The sequence below is a fragment of the Brachyhypopomus gauderio genome, chromosome 13 (genome assembly GCF_052324685.1).
Source record: "Brachyhypopomus gauderio isolate BG-103 chromosome 13, BGAUD_0.2, whole genome shotgun sequence".
Taxonomy (NCBI): domain Eukaryota; kingdom Metazoa; phylum Chordata; class Actinopteri; order Gymnotiformes; family Hypopomidae; genus Brachyhypopomus; species Brachyhypopomus gauderio.
The window spans coordinates 6188621-6208233 of record NC_135223.1 but is presented as its reverse complement, the minus strand read 5'-3'; the positions used below and the strand labels follow the sequence as shown (position 1 = coordinate 6208233).

At 41.2% G+C, this 19613-nt stretch overlaps 2 protein-coding genes across 2 annotated transcripts in view; one reads left to right on the top strand and one right to left on the bottom strand.

Moving 5' to 3' along the window:
* The window catches only part of cdkal1 (CDK5 regulatory subunit associated protein 1-like 1), a 120715-nt gene extending 116702 nt beyond the window's left edge, over nt 1–4013 (bottom strand). The window contains exons 1-2 of the mRNA XM_076971261.1: nt 3845–4013; nt 3219–3376 (exon numbers count right to left, since the gene is read on the bottom strand). Coding sequence (XP_076827376.1) covers nt 3219–3376 — 158 coding nt within the window. The 5' untranslated portion in view covers nt 3845–4013. The remainder of the gene's footprint in view (nt 1–3218; nt 3377–3844) is intronic.
* A 1532-nt stretch (nt 4014–5545) lies between these two features.
* Nucleotides 5546–19410, top strand: LOC143474058 (ADP-ribosylation factor-like protein 13B). The gene is made up of 10 exons (XM_076971335.1): nt 5546–5594; nt 6893–6968; nt 17108–17178; nt 17511–17752; nt 17952–17995; nt 18197–18302; nt 18469–18671; nt 18758–18878; nt 18979–19087; nt 19309–19410. The coding sequence occupies exons 1-10, from the start codon at nt 5546–5548 to the stop codon at nt 19401–19403; spliced, it is 1116 nt and encodes a 371-aa protein (XP_076827450.1). The 3' UTR covers nt 19404–19410.
* The last annotated feature ends 203 nt before the right edge of the window (nt 19411–19613 follow it).

Sequence of the window (19613 nt, the reverse complement as noted above, 5' to 3'; positions counted from 1 at the left end):
CTGAGTGGGACAGCGTGTGTGAAGCTTTAAATGTTGTGGGGTCAGAATAATGCACACTTGGAGAATTATATAATGCACCTAAAAATATCAGTGATGCGTTCCCTAGCATCAGCGACTCAATAAAAGAATTGGTTCAAATTTGTATGCTGTCTCTTACCGTTTTATATTTTATTTGTTGCCTTGCTTGTATGGCACCTGGGTTAGGCTGCACATTAATTTGTTGTGGCTCTGGGTCCGCTGGTTGCTCCACCAACTCGAACAATGGCATGGCATATCTGTGCACAACATTGTGCAGGACCCCACATGCCCTCACAATATGACACACCTTCTCTGGCCGATACACGAGCATCCCCCAGTCCTGTCCAGCCAGCGACACCGGCTTTTCAGCTGCCCAATCGCCCTCTCCACGACTGACCGGGTGCGCGAATGGAGAGAATTGTATCTCCGCTCCCGGTCAGTCTGTGGTTTACAAAGGGTCATCAGCCACGTCCTGAGCGCGTAGCCGCTGTTTCCTAAGTAATTTAACAATGAGCCATGTTTTAAATTAATTATTCCAAGCTGGAAATGTCAAATGCCAAATGCTTAAAATTTGTTGCTTACCAAGAAGCCACCCGTCACACACTCTGCTAGCTTGTAATCTTATCCCAACCATGCAGTTTGTAAGGCTGTACGAATCATTGGGTTGAACCAGGCCAACATGCCACTACATTAGTAAGGCACATTTTTGCATCACAGATTATTTGCATGTTTATGGAATTAGTGTTTTCTATTCACATAAGCAAATTCAGATGGTGCCTTTATAGAAATGTGTGTGCAGTCGATCACTCTGATTATATTAGGGAAACCGGATAACGCTGCAAATTGCGCTTTAATGGTTGCCTGGTCAACCGCTTCATATGGGAACTTTATATACCTAGCTGACATGCAGATGATCCCATCCAAAACAGCTGGCATGGCCCAGCTCAAAGATGACTGGGACATCCCCAACCGGTCTGTCAGTTCTCTTTGAAACGAGCCAGTTGCCAGGAAGCCGAGCGTTGTCGCTGGCAATGCACGACTCCTCACGTTTCTCTCTCCAAATCTGGACCCAACTTAACACAAGAGGACAGTTCTTGGAAATCTGAAACGGCTTATAAGCCAGTCATCATCATGGGCCAAAAAATCATGATGGTCACGGAAAACAGGGTTGCCAACTTTTCAAGTTCACTTGGAGTGAGATTTGAACCTGGAGGGGGTGGCGAGTGTACCGGGGCCCAAGTACACCGAGTACACTCAAGTACACATAGTACACTCAAGGACAACACTGCACAGAATTGTGACACGTCAAGTATGAACGCTTCCGCCGTTCGCGGAGTTGCACGCTACGGTCACTCGCGAAAGTATGACTAGCTTTTAGCTTTATGGAGACGCAGAAGGCATTGCCAAAAGGGAGAGCTCTTATGTGATTTAGGAAGCCTGAATGTGGATCTTGTGTTTAGAAAATATCTTTTATAGAATTATTTGTTCAATAACTATTTGTTCCGCCAGGATCCGGCTCAAATTATGCCCTGGGTAGGCCAGATCCGTTTTACAGTAAAGACACTGCACTACGTTGTCCACCTTGCACAGCGAAAAATGGTCCCACACATTTGACATTTTTGCCCTTTTACGGACACCGCTATCTTCATTTTCCGCCATTTCCATCAAAACAAATAACGCTGCCTTAAACCTGTGCGTCAGTTATAACAGTCAGTGTAAAACAATGATAACGGAGCTGCGTAGTAGTACAAAGCGGGATTTTAAACATTTAAAATAGATGGTGACAAAAATTAAACGAAGCCTCGAGACAAAAAATTTGCCTCGAGTATTTTTTGTAATCGAATTACTCGAGTTACTCGAAGAATCGTTTCACCTCTAGTGGTAGTATAAAGAAACACCCCTCAAAAAAAGGAATGAACATTTACCTGATGAATTTTAATGTTGCATTGTGTTTCAGGTTTGAAAAGTGCTGGAATTTAGGCTTAAAAGGCACTTCTGCACTTAAAACACTTATAAAACACACGTAAATCATTTAAAAGTAATTTATATAAACGGATTGGCTTGTTATTTTAACATTTGTGCGCCTAAGCGTTGCGTTTTGTGTGCGATCCGGTGACATTGTTGGCCTCAGTGACCCCTTGTCTCATGCCGCTGTTTGCGTTCCGGCATCGTTTGATTTACAAATTAAGCACTGGGCCTACCATAACAGTACTTCCTCAATGCTTCAGCACCTAAACTGAAAGCATCCACACGTGAACTGCACTTCTCTAAGCGGAATAACAGCCAATTGCTTGCTCATTTTAAGAGAACTTTCATGTTGCATTACACACTATCAATATTATTGTGTTAAAAACACAAAAGTGTGATTTTATCCGATTACTCGATTAATCGATGAAAAAAAAAAAATCGACAGAATACTCTATTTGAAAAATATTCGATAGTTGCAGCCCTACACACCATCACCTGTTTTACCAGAGTGAGATCCTACACACCATCACCTCTGTTTTACCAGAGTGAGATCCTACACACCATCACCTCCATTTTAAATTTTTTTGGCTTTTTCCTCTATAAACATGGTCCAGTCTGGCAGTGCAAAATATTACAATTCCACCCAGCACTGTTTAAAGGACTGAAGTAACTGAGCAGACTAAAGACAACAGCACTCGTGGAGAAACATCTCAACACTGCCTGCACCCTTTTATAAATCAACGAATGAACCATTTCCAGACTAGCTTTTCATCAGTATAAGTCTCTGATATAAAGGGCCTTTTCTGTAACCCCAAACTGTAGCAGAAATCCAATATTATGATGTTCCAGGACCCTGCGTGTGCGGTCCGGGACCCTGCGTGTGATATAGTATGTATTGTGTATACAACAAATGTGTATAGTGCAGAACCAGGTCTGGCCCTCTAAAATCCAGTTTTTCATGTGGCCCTTTTGGAACATTAACTGCCCCTGGTGTAGAGCATCCCCACAGACTGGTCTACAGAAGGATCAGAGGAATGCATTTGTGGTGGTAGGTCTCTGATATAGATGTCAATGATTCCAGCAGCAGACAACACTCAGAACTGAAAAATAAGTCTGGACATCTGCAGGAACAGATGTAGCTCACTTATCCAGGTCATTTAAATAACGTTTTCAGTGCCGTTTCGTTTTAAAAGCACATGAAACTGGTACTTTTAGGTCTTCCGTTGTCTTACCTGTCTGTCTGCAGTTCCTCACGAGACGGATGTTCTTTTCTCCTACGTGCCCGGGGAACGATGTGCTTCCTGGAGAACTGGCGGTCGTGGGGAGTGGGGTCGTGGGTGGACACCATGTCCTCGATGTCCTCGATGAGGAAGTCGCAGTCAGACGGCATCTGAAGGAATATTCACAATGATACACAATATGATTGCAAGCATTTAAACTATCTTAACGTTAACTATGTGTTTATTATCATAACCTGCTGTTATTTCGTATGACATTAGCCACCGTGTATTGTTTTGATGTTGGTTTATCGTTGTGTTTAACTTCGTGAGCTGCCTGTCCAGCAGACCTGCCAAACTGAGGCGCTGTAATTAAGAGATCAGACACCATCTCCTTTTAAAGTTATCTACAGCACAACCGGGCCAAGCTATTCTGTTGGATTAAAGGTTCCCCGACATGTCTTCTGAAAGTAAACTCAGTACGTTAGTTAGGGGTGCGTTAGTCAAGAGTGCGTTAGTTAGTTGTTACTGGATAGTTAAGCTAGCTAACTAGCTAACAAACTCATCATGGGCTAACGCGCGGACCCCACGTGCGTGCTCTAAATAAACACACTAAAGGTTGTCGACACACAAATACTTACTTTAAGGATGCGCACTTGTGTATTATTACAAATGGCCAAAATCCAATATAAAAATATCGGTCTGAACTGTTAGTTCGGTGACTTCTTTTGGCTATATTTGAGTTGTTTATCTAACAGGCAGCCATGCTTGTTAAATGAAACACTTTGACCTCGTGGTGCTACGGCAGAAGCAGAGGGACATTCCGGTCAGCGCGTTTCACCCGTACACCGTGAATATGAGGAACAAACACTGATTAGTGAATTCAGTTACGCTATTTACCATCAATAACATGCTGCACGTTGGTGGCTCATGATTTTATATAGTCACTGTACTTATTTCACAATCACAGTTGGCTAAACCATGGACACTAAACCAAACGATGTGTAATAATTTAAATTCAGTTCCTGACATAAGTTCTGTCGCTTATCCACACTGTTAACCCTAATAAGTTCAATCTACTTAAAAAAACAGAGGTAACTCGTTGCCTCAAAAAAATAAGTGATGGCTTCTGTCAAAACTAATATAATTGAGTTGTACGGATACAATATACTTATATAATATAGAGTGAACTAATCAAAAGTTGAAATTACTCAATTTAAAATTACTCAACTCAAAGTTGCTTTTACTGAAGTTAATTTAACTCTACATAATTACAAATAACTTTAACTATTAAGTAAGAACTACTTACATATATCAAGTTTTTAATACTTTTACTTATGAGTTTTTATTATTAATACTTAATTATTATAATTATTGTAAATGAACTTCACTGACAACACTGGTTTCATATATATGAACTCGCTTATTATTGGCATCAAATAACTGACGCTGGGACAGAAGCAGCAGGAGACAGAGGCTGAGGGTGACTGGTTTTATTCTCCATAACGGCGTAACTGAAATACTCAGGCCACAAGGCAGAACAAACACAAACAGAAATGTCAACGAAGAGATTTTAAAGAATAAATAATAACAAACGGAGCTTTAACTAGCTTGATCACAGAGTTTGTTTTGTGGAAACAAAAGCTTATAACCTGACTTTACATTAATCGATTGGTTTTAGAAATTACTCATATGAAAGCTGAAACCCTCCCAAATGAGAATTAATTACAAAAATAAATTTGCTTTACTGCAGAAATATTGATCATTTAATGAACACAGAAAGGTCAGATTTTGGCAAGACAAAAGTTTTGTCGCCTTGTCATAATGCACCCAATCCTAGTTTACAGCCTCACCTGTGCTCACTATTTGATTGGTTAATTAGTGGGTGTGTATAAAAGAACTCCAGCACCCCAGACCTTCACTTGCACTGCAATCTGACCTCTGACAACTTGCCAAATATATATATATATATATATATATATATATATATATAATATCCATCCTGCGACCAAAGCCTTGACAGCACGACCTCTATTATGTAATCCTTAAAACGCGATGGGCAGTCGCTCGTAGGAAATTATATCTGTATGAAAACCTTACGTACTTTTGCTGTGTAAACAACAACTGGTTGGATGAAACTGATTCTGGACTTGTTGTTTCCGTAGGCGTAGAAAGTAGCCCAATGTGTGGTCTCCTGATTTTAGACTCACCTTGTGTTTGCTCCCATTAACCGGAGCACGTAAGCTTACGTGTTGAGCGCTACGCACCACAAACAGCGCAGCTAACCCAGTGAGGGGCTTGCTTTCCTCTCTTGTTCCCACTGACTGCTTTTTCTCTGGGTGATGGAAGACATAGTGAGTCTGGTTTGGACCAAGGAGGGCTTCGGGAGCAGTAGCGTGCTTTGACCCGTTTCATCGCTTTGACTTTGATTTCAGGAATAAATGCGGATGTAGGCCTACTGGTTCTGCAATCCAGCATATTTTTGCCATGTGTGGGGAGGAAACTCAGTTTAATTATTTAGAAACTTGTATTTTAAATCTGTGAACACTTTTTTTTAAGTATTTAGTTTTCATTTTGTCATTAATCTCAAACATAAACATGGAGGTTGTGTGAAATTTTATCTCAAATAAGAACAGCAAGATACTTTTTTGACCTAAATACCCAAATGAATATATGAAGGCATGGATGTGGAACGTGTAAAGAAGGAATAACAAAACCGTGTAATTGCTGGACCACGTATTAGCCAAATCGGGTAACCAACAAAGCCAAGCTGTTTCTGTGCACTTCCATCTCAATGACGGGTTCAACTATTAAAGTGTGAGAGTGTGCTTATGTGTGCGCGCGTGTGTGTGTGTCTCAGTCATACAACTTCCTAAAGCATTGATGTTTTGTGTCCTGCTAAAGGACTTCTCTTTAAACAGAACTATGAAGAGAAGAAATATTGTCTCAACAGAAACATGTCAGAACTGTTCCAAAGAGCAACAGTGATTTACTTAATTATTTTTTTCTATCTTATGTAAATGTTTGAAAAAAATTAAAATGGTATATATTATTGGGATGGGTTCAAGGGTTTATCAATATGTTTGTCCTAAAAAAAATAATAAAATGCATATATGAAAGTATAAAATGTTTTTGTTTATTCCAAAATGAATCCCACTGATCATAACTTGTCACTGAAGAGTGTAGGAAGGTTACAAAAACTGGACCTCGACTCCAAGTATGCAATGTAATCGGTTTCTTTTCACAGAATAAAAGTTACTAAACTACTCTTGTATCGCTTAGCGGCTACCGAGACGTGTGAGGTGTTGGGCCTGACATCCTCACACCGTCCACTAGGGGCGCTACTGCCGATATGGACGGTCGTGCCAGCGACCAAAGCGTCTTGTTTGGATACTAAAGTTAGCTAGCGCTACCTTTAACGATCGTGGATCGACCAAGTTTAATAACAACAGCTTTATTTCTACATTCCTTTTACTATTTATGTAAAAAACAAATGTATCTGTAATACTTATGTATATGTAATTACCTTTCTTTTTTATATCTGTGTTTAATTTTGTAAGTAGTTATTAAGAGTGAGTGATCGTGTTTTGGCGGTATAAGCAGCCTGCAGCCTACGGGACACAGACTGATCACGGTGTGGTTCCCTGCCAGTCACTCACCTAACCTCGGTTAGATACGTGACCATTTAGGCTATCGCTGGATTATAAAGTTCAGTGTGATGGCGAGCTGCTGTAGCTGGTTGAAAAGGTGGCGTAAGCCTGCAAAGTAAGTCAGTGTATTTTGATTAAACTGTCCATAAATCGCTGATATCTGAATTGTACTTTTAATCTGCACGACCACGTAAATGCAGTGTAGAGGAGCTTAAATCTGTTTTTCTTAATAGTACTATGTATTTAGACAAAGTATTGTATAGCATATACAATGGCGTACGAATAGTTGTGTTTATAAATCTGGGGTGGGTTTCCCGATAACGAACGATCTTAGAAAGTTACGAACAACTTTAAGAACGACGTAACTTTAAGAACGCCAAATTTACTAGTGTTTTCCCAAAAGCCTTAATGCTGCATTCAAGTGGTGTCGGTTTTATGGTAAAACCGAGTTTCCCACCAGAGGGCAGACATGAACACCCTCTGATGTCGGAAACTGAAGTCGGACACATGGAGATTTTCGATGCAGCACGAACTGGCCGAGTTGTGACGTAAACGCTATTTCCAAAATGGCTGAACAGTGCATTAACAGTAAGATGCTAAATAATGATGTACAATTCGTACGCTAATTCCAATAGCAACGTTATTTTTAAAACTCTATTATCAACACATATTTTTGCTGCATTTGTGTTCAAAAACTAAAATCAACAGATAATGTTTTGCTGACAGAATAGCATTATTTTAAATTTTGTTCACATACCTATAAACAGTTATGAATAGTGGCAGCTACTGTTAAGTATCATGTACATTACATGATGAATTGACGTGTTTGCAATTTGTAAATACTGGTATGGCTATCTTATAAATAGTCTAAAATAAAACATTAAACCATTTAGTAACTAGGTAACATTTTCATTTCAGTAGCCTAGCTATATTTGCTGATGAGACTTTGCATTTCTCAGTAGCTATATCTGTTGCCTTTCAGTGTATGTGGATTCCACCACAATGTTGATGTATTTTGACGAAGCACTTACGCAACCTATGAGTCAAGTGCTTTTTAGAAAGTCAGAGGATGACCCTGCACTTTACATTGACGAAAACCTTCTCATAAGGCTCAATCCCATCACTGTGACTCCCTCGATGTCCTCTCCTGCTGGTATGTTCTGTAACTTTCCAGCAATGGCAGAGATGATTATTTCTTTTACATTTATTGCTGTTTTTAATCAGTGCTCCAGTGAATTTGTTTCATAGCTGCTATATAAAGTTGAGTGCAAATTTAATTTTTGTTTAAAAGTAAAATTAAGAAAAAAAAAATATTGCAGTTCTCTGCATGTTGGAAAAAAAATAAAATAAATTAAAACATAACTAATGGTGTCCAAACATTGCAGCTGACCAAGATAGTTGTTGTTACTGTTATTAGAATTATGCAGTTGTACATTGACAATGTCTTGCTTGCTTGGTAGGTGCACAAGAAAGCTGTAATGCAGAAGCCCAGACCACTCTGCCCCCACATCAAACATTTACCAGAGATGAGACACTTTTCCTAATTGATTTAATGCGCCAGCATTTAACAAACACCAGTCCCGACCTCCCTAAGAGTCTTGCAGAGCTCAATTTAAAAATCAGACAAGCAAGAGGCCAGAAGGCAATATTCTGGAAAGAGATGGCATCTAAATTAACATGCAAATTCAACATGGTTTTTGAGCATGACAAGGTGGCTCGTAAATGGGCTACCTTAGAGGATGGTTTCAAAAAAGTCTTAGATAATCAGAAGTCAACTGGTGGAGGGGTTATGAAATTTCAGTTTTACACTGAAATGATGGAGCTAATTGGTGAGAACCATGATGTTGATTTTCCTGTGGTAGCCTCAGCCAAAGGTATTACAGTGAGGAGACCAGATGCTGTGTTCAGCAGAGAAACACAAGCCCAGACGAGCACCTGGAGATCTTCAGGCCCAGAGAAGACATCAGCTGCTGTTTCTACTGAAGAAGACTCATCATCTTCAGATACTACTGGTACAACTCCAGGCCGCAAAAGAAAAAGCCAGAGTGAAAAGAGCCAGCTCTTGGAGTTTCTTCAAGAAGCTGAGGCTGCTAGTCAAAGGCGCCATGAAGAACAGTTGAAACAAATGCAAGAACAAATGCACACTTTTGAACATTTATTGCAGCAGCTGATCAACAAACAGTGAGCTTGAAATAGAGAATTTCCCTGAGCCTTGGGCTAGTTCAAAACAATTCTGCACAATTTTCCAGTTGTACAAATGGTAGCCTTTATTTGTACAGGAAGAGTTTTATTTTGGTAAAGTTCTTACTACAAAATGGTATACTGTGACGTCTACAGGTGTTTGTACTGAACAGATGTCCTTCCATAAAAATATGTTTTATTGTGTTGAAATCTTAAGCCAAATTGTTTCACAGCACTTATTTCATGTTAAATAGTTCAGTACAAATTTTGTACTTAAAACACTAAGGGGCATTTTCCCAGACAGGGATTAGGCCTAGTCGTAGACTATATTTTCTTTTTTTAAATTGGAAATCTCCATTCAGAATGAGGCTTAGGCTTAATCCCTGTCTGGGAAACTGCCCCTAAAAGCATTTGTTTAATTGTTTTGCACAGGTTGTGCACTGTGCTGCACAAGTTTGGTAGCAAACTATTACTTGAAGTACATAAGTATCTTAAGTGAAATGTAATTTGCCTTAAAAGTACTAAATAAATATTGGTTGAATTGTATTGCCTATAGGCCTAACTTTCAGTAAGACAAAAAATACAAAACAACAGAAAACAAAAATAAACAATACCCTTAAAAATTACTTTAGTCAAGCTTACATTATTACCAAAAAAAATAAAATAAATAAATGTGCTCCTCCATTAAGAAAAGGGGAATGCACCAGACTAATGGCTCTGAACAGACACACTGGAAAATATGATAGTGTAATGTGAAGGCAAAGTTTACTGTACAGTTTAATTTCACTGGGTTGTCAGTTTAAACCTGGATAGACCTTGAAATAAAATTACAGATAATGACAGTTCCTACTTCATTCATTTTCATCTGCACACCTGGGGCAGCCCAGTGGGTGTTCATCACGTGTATCTCCAGACGTGCCAATCGTCAAGTTATGGAGAGCACAAGCAGAGACGATTAGTTTTGTCACTATGTCAACCCTGTGGTTCTGCACATCTCGCAGTCTTCTCCATTTGCATTTCAAGCGTCCAAAGGCTTGTTCAACAACAACCCGGCCACGACTTATCCTTGCATTTAGCTGTTGCTCCTCTACAGTTAGGACACCATTATCCCGCTTAGGCGTCACTATAAATGGAAAATACTGACTGATATAGGCTGTGTCACCAAGTAGTTTATACGGTCCCATAGATTGGTTCCAGTTTACCATGAATGGTGAGGCTCTTAGCATTCTTGCATCATGAATTTTGCCAGGAGGGCCTGTAAAAATATCTGTGAATCTGCCACGGTCATCAACTATTCCTTGAAGCAAAATGGAATAGAAATATTTTCGATTTAAGTAGTCTCCTCCCCTAATTGGTGGTCTTTGTATTTTTATGTGGCAGCCATCTATGGCTCCTATGATTTCCTGAATTCCACAGATTCTTCTAAATACTCCAGAAATTGTTCTCTTCTCACACTCAGATAGCCAAGAAATGAGGGACTTCGCAAGGGCACAGGTTAATTCTAACATCTGGAGGATGATGTAATGTGCAGCACCTTGTGATATGTCAAATTTATCAGAAATTTCCCTAAATGAATTCTGATTTGCAAGATACCACAGAAACATCACCACTTTTTTTACAGTTGGGATGTTTGGGGGGCCTCCTGGCTGATGGTGGTCTCTCAATCCCTGCTGCCGGAGCCTCTCAGTGAAGTCATTGAACTGCACCCTGGTGAGACGCAAGTGACGCCGGAATGTGACATCATCCATGTCCATGATCAGCCTCCATTCTACTCCACTCTTCAAGACAGGATTGGGGTTGCAAATTGTCAGTGCAACTGCATTCCTGAAATGGCAAATTATATGAATATAATTTATTGAATAATTATAATAATATTATGATATGAACTCTCCAACAAACCCCTGAAGCCCTGACAGATTAAGTGGGTTTGATGATGAGCAAGTAAATGGTTCTATAAAAATAAATAAATAAATAAAACTAGTAATACACCAGATTGATTTTTTGAATTACCTTAATTAAAAGTCCCATAAATTGCACTGGTGATCAAATGTATTTTATATGAAAAGAAAAAAAGAACTGGAGGCAGTTATTCAGGGGTGTGCAATCTAGCAATGAAACTGGATAAACAACACTTACCTAAAGCGCTTCCTTTGCTCTTCTTCATCCCAGATATATTTGTAGTAGCTACAAAGATATTTGCTAAAATGTATGATTAGCCAAACGACGAACAAACGTTCGACAGCCTCCATTTTTCTTTCATTTCACACACACAAACCACATGAACGCGAGCAAGTCGTGTGAACGACTTTCAACTCGGAGAATTCTACTGCCCGACTTCCACTTGAATGCAGCATAAGTAGTTCTTAGTTGACTCCGCCTCTGCAGCTGCACTGGAAAATCTCCGCTAGTCGAAAACCGAACCACCGATTTACATACATTTTTTCATAATTATGCCGCAAAAGCATCATTGGCAAAATGACAATCATAAAAACTAACAACTAATAAGTGTTGACATTTCAAGTATAAGGAAAAAATGAGTAGAACATACTATTACCTTTGCAATTCTGACCGATAGTAGGCTTCTATCAAGGCTATAAATAGGGCACACAATTAACCTTTCACACGTTATTCAAAACCATGGCAAACAAGCAGAGAAAATGAAACTTTCTGTCGAGTGAACTGAGCCAAAAACAAAAGTATAGCCTACTGTTTTCAATAGCTCGAGGAAGTTCATCAAATTCAGAAAAAAAAAAAAAACTGTAGTCAAGTCAAAAATAAGGGGGCAGGACTCAGAAAGGAGAGGGCTAAGACTGGTGGAGGTCAAATGTCCACAAGTGCCTTCACTGTTGAGGAGGAGAAGGCACTGGGGATACTGGGCCCCACAGCTACTGAAGGGACATCAGGGGATTTGATACAAGCTTCAGAGTGGATACCCACTATATATATATATATATATATATATATATATATATATATATATATATCTTTTTGCTGCATGGCGAAGCAATGCTTTAGTAACAGCATGCACACATTTAGATGCCAGCTTTGCTTAGTCCGTGGGCATCACCAACAGTCTGTGGCATAAAATCGGAGGGCGGTCAGTAACTGCGTCGTGGAGCTAAGGGCAAAATTCTGTATTCAGTAGGGGTGGGCGATACTCGGAATTTTGGTATCGATACAATACCGATACGATACTGGTCAGTATCGCCGATACCGATACCGATACTTCCAAACCGTTGGGGGGGGGGGGGGGGGATACTTTTTACTTTAAATTATAATCCATTAATATAATAATTTATATTAAATTATATATATTTTTGCTGATGCTGGTCCAGCATGTCGCGTGCCAGTGATTATGCCTCGTGCCAATGGTGGCACGCATGCCATAGGTTGCCGACCCCTGCTGTAGACGGTCAACCAGTTTCAGCTGTGGAAAATTCAATTAAAACAGGCGAATACACCACAATTAAGCCAACTACAGGAAAGTCTGATGTATGGAAGTCATATTCCATTGTAATTAATGGAGAGGGAAATCGGCTTGTTGTGATTGATATCAGAAAGTGTTGGTGTACGTCACCTGACGGCATGTGTTTGGACTGTGGTAAGAAATGGGACAGCGCGATCCATCGCTATATTGCTGTTTTAATAAATACATAAGAACATTTCAAGTACTAAATCTAATTAATTCAATTCATATTAGGATTGCGGGCGGGGGCGACAGAAATGTGTATGTGGCGGGCGGGTGTGGGATTAAAACAAGTGATTTTTTGGCCGGTGCGGGCGGGAGCGGGACTAAAACAAGCAGGTGCGGGCGGGAGCGGGATTAAAAAAGCAGTCCCGCGCAGACCTCTAAACTGCAGCAAAAGAATCGATATTTTCGCCATGGTATCGATCCGATACCGATCCTCACCTTTGTATCGATACTATCGATATAAATATCGATCTGCCCACCCCTAGTATACAGGCGAACTACATGGCTTCGTGGATTACGTCGTCTTCTTAAATTATGTCTTCTATTCAAAGCCAGTACTCTGAAGAGCTGCTATGTTCATCACACAAGCACAATTGCTAGCCTTAATCCAAGTTACTTATATGTGCTACCGATTAATCAATCCATTTTATTGGTTAAGTTAAAACAAGCTTAATAGGCCAACTTTTATCCATTTCTTTGCAAAGAATACATTAATTTTGAGTCTGAAACGCTGTTGACTGCACAATGACGAACGGAGAGACTTAATTAAATATCGGGAAGATATAAACTAATGCTAAATAATTCAAAGTAGTACATTTGATTTCTGTTGACACATTGTGGTATATGCGATGTAAATACTTCAAAAGAAAATAGGCTACTAGGCTAATTATACACATAAACGCAAATGTAGTAATGCCGTGATTAAAACCCGCGCGAGTGAAATTAGCGCCTCTATCATTTTTGAAGTAGAACTGCACGAGAGCTTCGAGTTAAGAAATACTTAGTGAGTTACGAATGGGTCCGGAGATTCTTAACTTACGAACGACTATAAGAACGACGTAAGTTACGAAGAGTTTCGGGAAACATTCGTAAATTTAAGAATATTCGTAAGTACGAGGTTACGAAGTACTTAGAGTTACGAACGTTTCGGGAAACCCACCCGTGGTCTGTACATTTCTGTACTGATCTGTACTATATGAGGTGTGATGTGGGTTCCACCTCATCAACTCCTTCAACTGTTCTTTAAGGTTTATATACGGTTAACCCTCAGTCATTAAGGTGTTTGAGAACAAATTGTGATGTATTGACATTTATTGCAATATCATTTTAAATCTAGATTACCATCACTAAGTTAGACTTGACAGTGTTTTCGAGAGACCATTTTGTTCTGAAGAAAATCTGTCTGATTACTGAGAACTAATACCAAGTTCAGAGAAAAATCTTCTTATGTAGGCTACACTATAGACATGATATGTGGTATAGTGAGTGTGTCTTATGTAGGCTACACTATAGACATGATATGTGGTATAGTGAGTGTGTAGGCTACACTATAGACATGATATGTGGTATAGTGAGTGTGTAGGCTACACTATAGACATGATATGTGGTATAGTGAGTGTGTAGGCTACACTATAGACATGATATGTGGTATAGTGAGTGTGTAGGCTACACTATAGACATGATATGTGGTATAGTGAGTGTGTAGGCTACATTATAGACATGATATGTGGTATAGTGAGTGTGTAGGCTACACTATAGACATGATATGTGGTATAGTGAGTGTGTAGGCTACACTATAGACATGATATGTGGTATAGTGAGTGTGTAGGCTACACTATAGACATGATATGTGGTATAGTGAGTGTGTAGGCTACATTATAGACATGATATGTGGTATAGTGAGTGTGTCTTATGTAGGCTACACTATAGACATGATATGTGGTATAGTGAGTGTAGGCTACACTATAGACATGATATGTGGTACAGTTGTGATCAAATTTATTCAACCCCCACTGAAATAAAGTGTTTTGGCCAGTTTGACATTGATTTTGATCATTTCAGTCATCTTATTTACAATTATATCAAAGAGGCACTTATAAATTAGACAAACATAACATAATATTTATGATGGAATAACCACAAATGTCTTTACTGTGCTCACATCATTATCAGTTTTATTCAACCCCCTAGTGACATTATTTTTTAGTACTTAGTACAACATCCTTTTCCAGTTATGACAGCTTTCAAGCGTGAAGCATAGCTTGACACAAGTGTCTTGCAGCGACCTATGGGTATCTTAGCCCATTCTTCATGGGCAAAAGCCTCCAGTTCAGTCACATTCTTAGGCTTGCGCACTGCAACTGCCTTCTTTAGGTCCCACCAGAGGTTCTCAATTGGATTTAAGTCTGGTGATTGCGATGGCCACTCTAGAATGTTCCAGCCTTTCATGTTCAACCATGCTCTAGTGGACTTGGATGTGTGCTTCGGATCATTGTCCTGTTGGAAGGTCCAACGTCTCCCAAGCCGCAGGTTTGTGACTGACTCCATCACATTTTCCTCCAAGATCTCCTGGTACTGAAGGGAATTCATGGTACCCTGCACACGTTGAAGCTTTCCTGTACCATTAGAAGCAAAACAGCCCCAAAGCATAATTGACCCCCCGCCATGCTTCACAGTAGGCAAGGTGTTCTTTTGTTCATAAGCCTGGTTCTTCCTTCTCCAAACATAGCGCTGGTCCATTGTCCCAAACAGTTCTAATTTAGTTTCATCTGACCACAGTACACTGTTCCAAAACCTTTGTGGCTTGTCCACATGACTTTTGGCATACTGCAGTCGACTTTTCTTGTTCTTTGGAGTCAGCAAGGTGGTGCGTCTGGGCGTTCTGGCATGGAGGTCTTCGTTATGCAGTGCGCGCCTTATTGTCTGAGCTGAAACTTCAGTGCCCACATCTGACAGGTCTTTTTTCAGTTCCTTAGCAGTCACGCGGGGATTTTTCTCCACATTACGCTTCAGGTAGCGCACAGCAGTCGCGGTCAGGATCTTCTTTCTGCCACGACCAGGTAACGTTTCCACTGTGCCCTTTAACTTGAACTTGTGAATGATACTTCCGATAGTGTCTCTTGGAATATTTAACAACTTCGCAATCTTTTTATATCCATTGCCATTCTTGTGAAGAGGAATAACCTCTTCTCTTGTCTTCTGGGACCATTCTCTTGCCTTCACCATGCTTGGAAACACACCAGTAGATGTCTAGAAGGAGCTGAGTATCACAGTCCTTTTAAATCTGCCTAATTGGTGCTTATCATGCTTGATTTCTGCTCGTTGACATCCACAGATGTTTTCAATACCTGATGGAAAACACTGGAATGAACCTCTGTTCTTAGGAGTGGTAGTCGTAAAGGGGTTGAATAATTGTGTCAATGAAGAAATCACAAAAAGGCCATTTAATACTTTATGACAAAAAAAATTGATGCTATCTTAGTTGCATTTAGTTCTTTAACAAGTCCTTGTAAGATTTCATTATGAACACAATTACAAATGTGCACTGAATTCCATAAAACCCTTCGCAGCATTGGGGGTTGAATAAATTTGATCACAACTGTATAATGAGTGTGTAGGCTACACTATAGACATGATATGTGGTATAGTGAGTGTGTCTTATGTAGGCTACACTATAGACATGATATGTGGTATAGTGAGTGTGTAGGCTACACTATAGACATGATATGTGGTATAGTGAGTGTGTAGGCTACACTATAGACATGATATGTGGTATAGTGAGTGTGTAGGCTACACTATAGACATGATATGTGGTATAGTGTGTCTTTCTCTTTCAAGGTTGGAAACATGGCCTCCACCTTGGAAGCAGTTTAAGTTGGTTTGTGAACACTAACAGAGCACCTCTGTTCTTCATAACATCTCTCTGCTTCAGCCCTGTTTGTTGGAGAAATGACCAAAAACACAGTGTGCACACATACTAAACACAAAGCTCCCTCTGTTGGGGAGGACTACAGGTTATTTCTTACCTTTCACTAGCTGTGCAGTGAACTTGGTGAACTCTCTTGGCATGGAAAACTTTGAATTTCATAGTAAAGATCTTTCCAAAACTGGTGCACTCTCACTATTGGCCAATGTTCTACTGTTTCCTGGTGTAAGGTGTTTTATGGTGAGAGTGAATTGGGTCAAATATTAGTTAATATTAGTTAAATATTAAATATTAGTTAATCCCAGTTGCAGCTATACCCTAAGAGGTGGAAGACCCAGAGTCCTTCCCTTGATTGAGTATACAGCTCAAACCACAACCCCAACGTAAAGAGTACTCCAAAATCAGTGATAAAGCTTGCTGCCTACTGCTAATTTAGTGTCACCGAATGCTAAACACTAACACTGCCCTCCAACAACTTGGCCACTAATCCTTCAGGACTAAAGTGCAAATCCCCAGCTAATCCCAGCATAGTGTGGCAGTCCTGGGCCAGAACATTTCACGGGGCAGTGCCCACACGCAGCCTGAGTCATTGTCTGTGCGTGCTATCGATGGAAGGAGGTAGGGCACAGGCGGACCACTAGCAAGAGCCCCGTGCTAGCATCCTGTGTGCTCACAGGAAGGTGACGTTGTTGATGGTGGGCCTGGACAACGCTGGCAAGACTGCGACCGTCCGGGGCATTCAGGGAGGTGAGGCTACACTTAGTGTGTGTGTGTGTGTGTGTGTGTGTGTGTGTGAGTGTGTGTGAGAGTGTGTGTGGTATGCCATTCATCCATCACCTTAAACTCCTATTGCCAAAGTGCAGATGCCATTGTGTTTTATACCCACCCTTTCATACAGCATATCGTGATTAATATACTGGTTTGTCATTTGTAGCTGCTATTTCTTGCTTTTATTTATTTATTATTCTCTTCTTTTTCAAAGTCTATCTTTTCTTCAAGTTCAGCTCGCTCCAAGGTTAAAGCTACTGCGGGTCGCTAAGCGCACCGTAGTCTCACAGTAACGCACGTCTCTCCCTCAGAGAACCCAGTCAATGTGGCCCCCACGGTGGGCTTCTCCAAGGTGGACCTGAAGCGAGGCAAGTTCCAGGTGACCATCTTCGACCTCGGCGGCGGGAAGCGTATCCGCGGCATCTGGGAGAACTACTACTCAGAGTCGCACGGCGTGGTGTTCGTGGTGGACTCCAGCGACATCCAGCGGATCCATGAGACCAGAGCCACCATGGCCGAGGTCCTCCGACACCCTCGCATCGATGGCAAGCCCGTGAGTGGCACGTCTCTCGTTACATCTCACACGCGTCTCACGCACATCTCGTTTCCCGCACCTCCTCGCAGCCTTCAGAGCACCCCTGCACTTCAACACCATAGTTCCTACAACGTCACTGTGAGCAGCACAGACCTTAGATCATCCACATGACATCTCCTGTCATAGATGGTTCTCCAACGTGATATTGTGATAACAGACATCACGAGACACAACATCGCAGACGGCAGACATCATGAGGATGTATTGGTTGTCCGGTGTTGTTTGTGTTTTGTCCGTGTTAGGCACACATACGCACACGCACACACACACACACACACACACACACACACACACACCCCTCTTCAGTGCTCTGAAGTGCAGACCTTGAGTCATGTGTCTGTGTTTGACAGCTTTCACTTGGTGGCATACACACACAGCTCACTCTAACCCCCCCCCCCTTAGACTGGCCAATAAGCAGGACCAGGACGGAGCGTTGCGTGAAGCCGAAATCATTGAGAGCCTGTCATTGGAGAAGCTGGTCAATGAGAATAAGTGTTTCTGTAAGATTGTGAGTATTTATTCAGTGAGTATTTATTCGGGGGGGGGGTTGCTAGCTTACTGCAGACTTTGGCAGCACTCTGCTAGCTAACAGCAAGGTTGCCATTTGATGATTGAAATCCAGCTGTAGAAAACAAGCCAACGAGACGAGGCTGAACTTGTGCTGACCTCACCAGGAGCCGTGCTCGGCAGTGTTGGGCTACGGCCGGACGGTGGACAAGTCCATCAGGAGAGGCCTGAAATGGCTCCTGAGCAACATCGCCGAGGACTACGAGGCGATCGCCGAGCGCGTGCAGAGGGACACGGCCAAGCAGCGGGCCTGGGAGGACCAAGACAGGAAGGAGCGAGCGGAACGAGTGCGGAAAATACGGGAGGAGAGGTCAGGAAACCGTGTGTGTGAGAGAGAGACAGTACTGTTTTGGTTCTGGTGAAATGTATATTTTGAAGGGTTTACTCTTCCTGTAGGGACAGGAAAGAGCGTGAGGAGGCGGAGCAGGAAGAGAGGCGAGTGAAGGAGAAGAAGGAGGTGGAGGAGGGTGCCAACATGCCCAACCCGTTCCAGCCAATATACAATGTTGTTCATGAGGCAGGTTTCCCTCCCAGCCAATGATGTGTTTAATGTGCCTCAATGTTCCTCTTAATCAGACCGCTGTTCAAACTTCAGTTAATTTAGTAAATTATTTCAGAAGGACAATAAGGAGGATAAGGAGACGGGAAAGGGAGAGGACGCCCTGCAGGGCGGCGCTCTGAATTGCAGGAGCAAACCGAAGGAGGATGTTGAGAGCACCAAATCAGGTCAGAATGTTTCATATGATCCAAATAAAATGTATTAAGTTGTTTTAAAGTGATTACTCTTTTTGCTGTTGTGGAAGGGTGTCTGTTGGGTGTGGGATTACTTATCTCCTTCATCTTGGTAGTACCAGTATCCAAGGCCCACGCTCTAGGAAACAGATCAGTGGGAAACAGATCGTTGGCAACCTAATCTAGGCTGCTAAAAGGCTTTATCTCCTACTCAGGGCCAGCAGACCAATCCAAAAAGAAGACCAGAAAACTGCGTCTGAGGTGGAGAAACAACAGGGTTGAACCTCTAAGGGTTGAGGACTCAACCTAGAGCCCCACTCCACCACCTCCACCAGGTGAGAGTTCTAGCCAAACTTCAGCAGCACTGAAACACGTGAAAGTCACTGGACTTCACTGTTTTTTTGTTTTACACAATGTATAATTTATTTTTTGTAGCATTTATAATTCCAATTGTGCTTGTAGAAAACAATATGTTACCATATAACTACGGTGAAACCAACATGGAAGTCTACTCCAAACA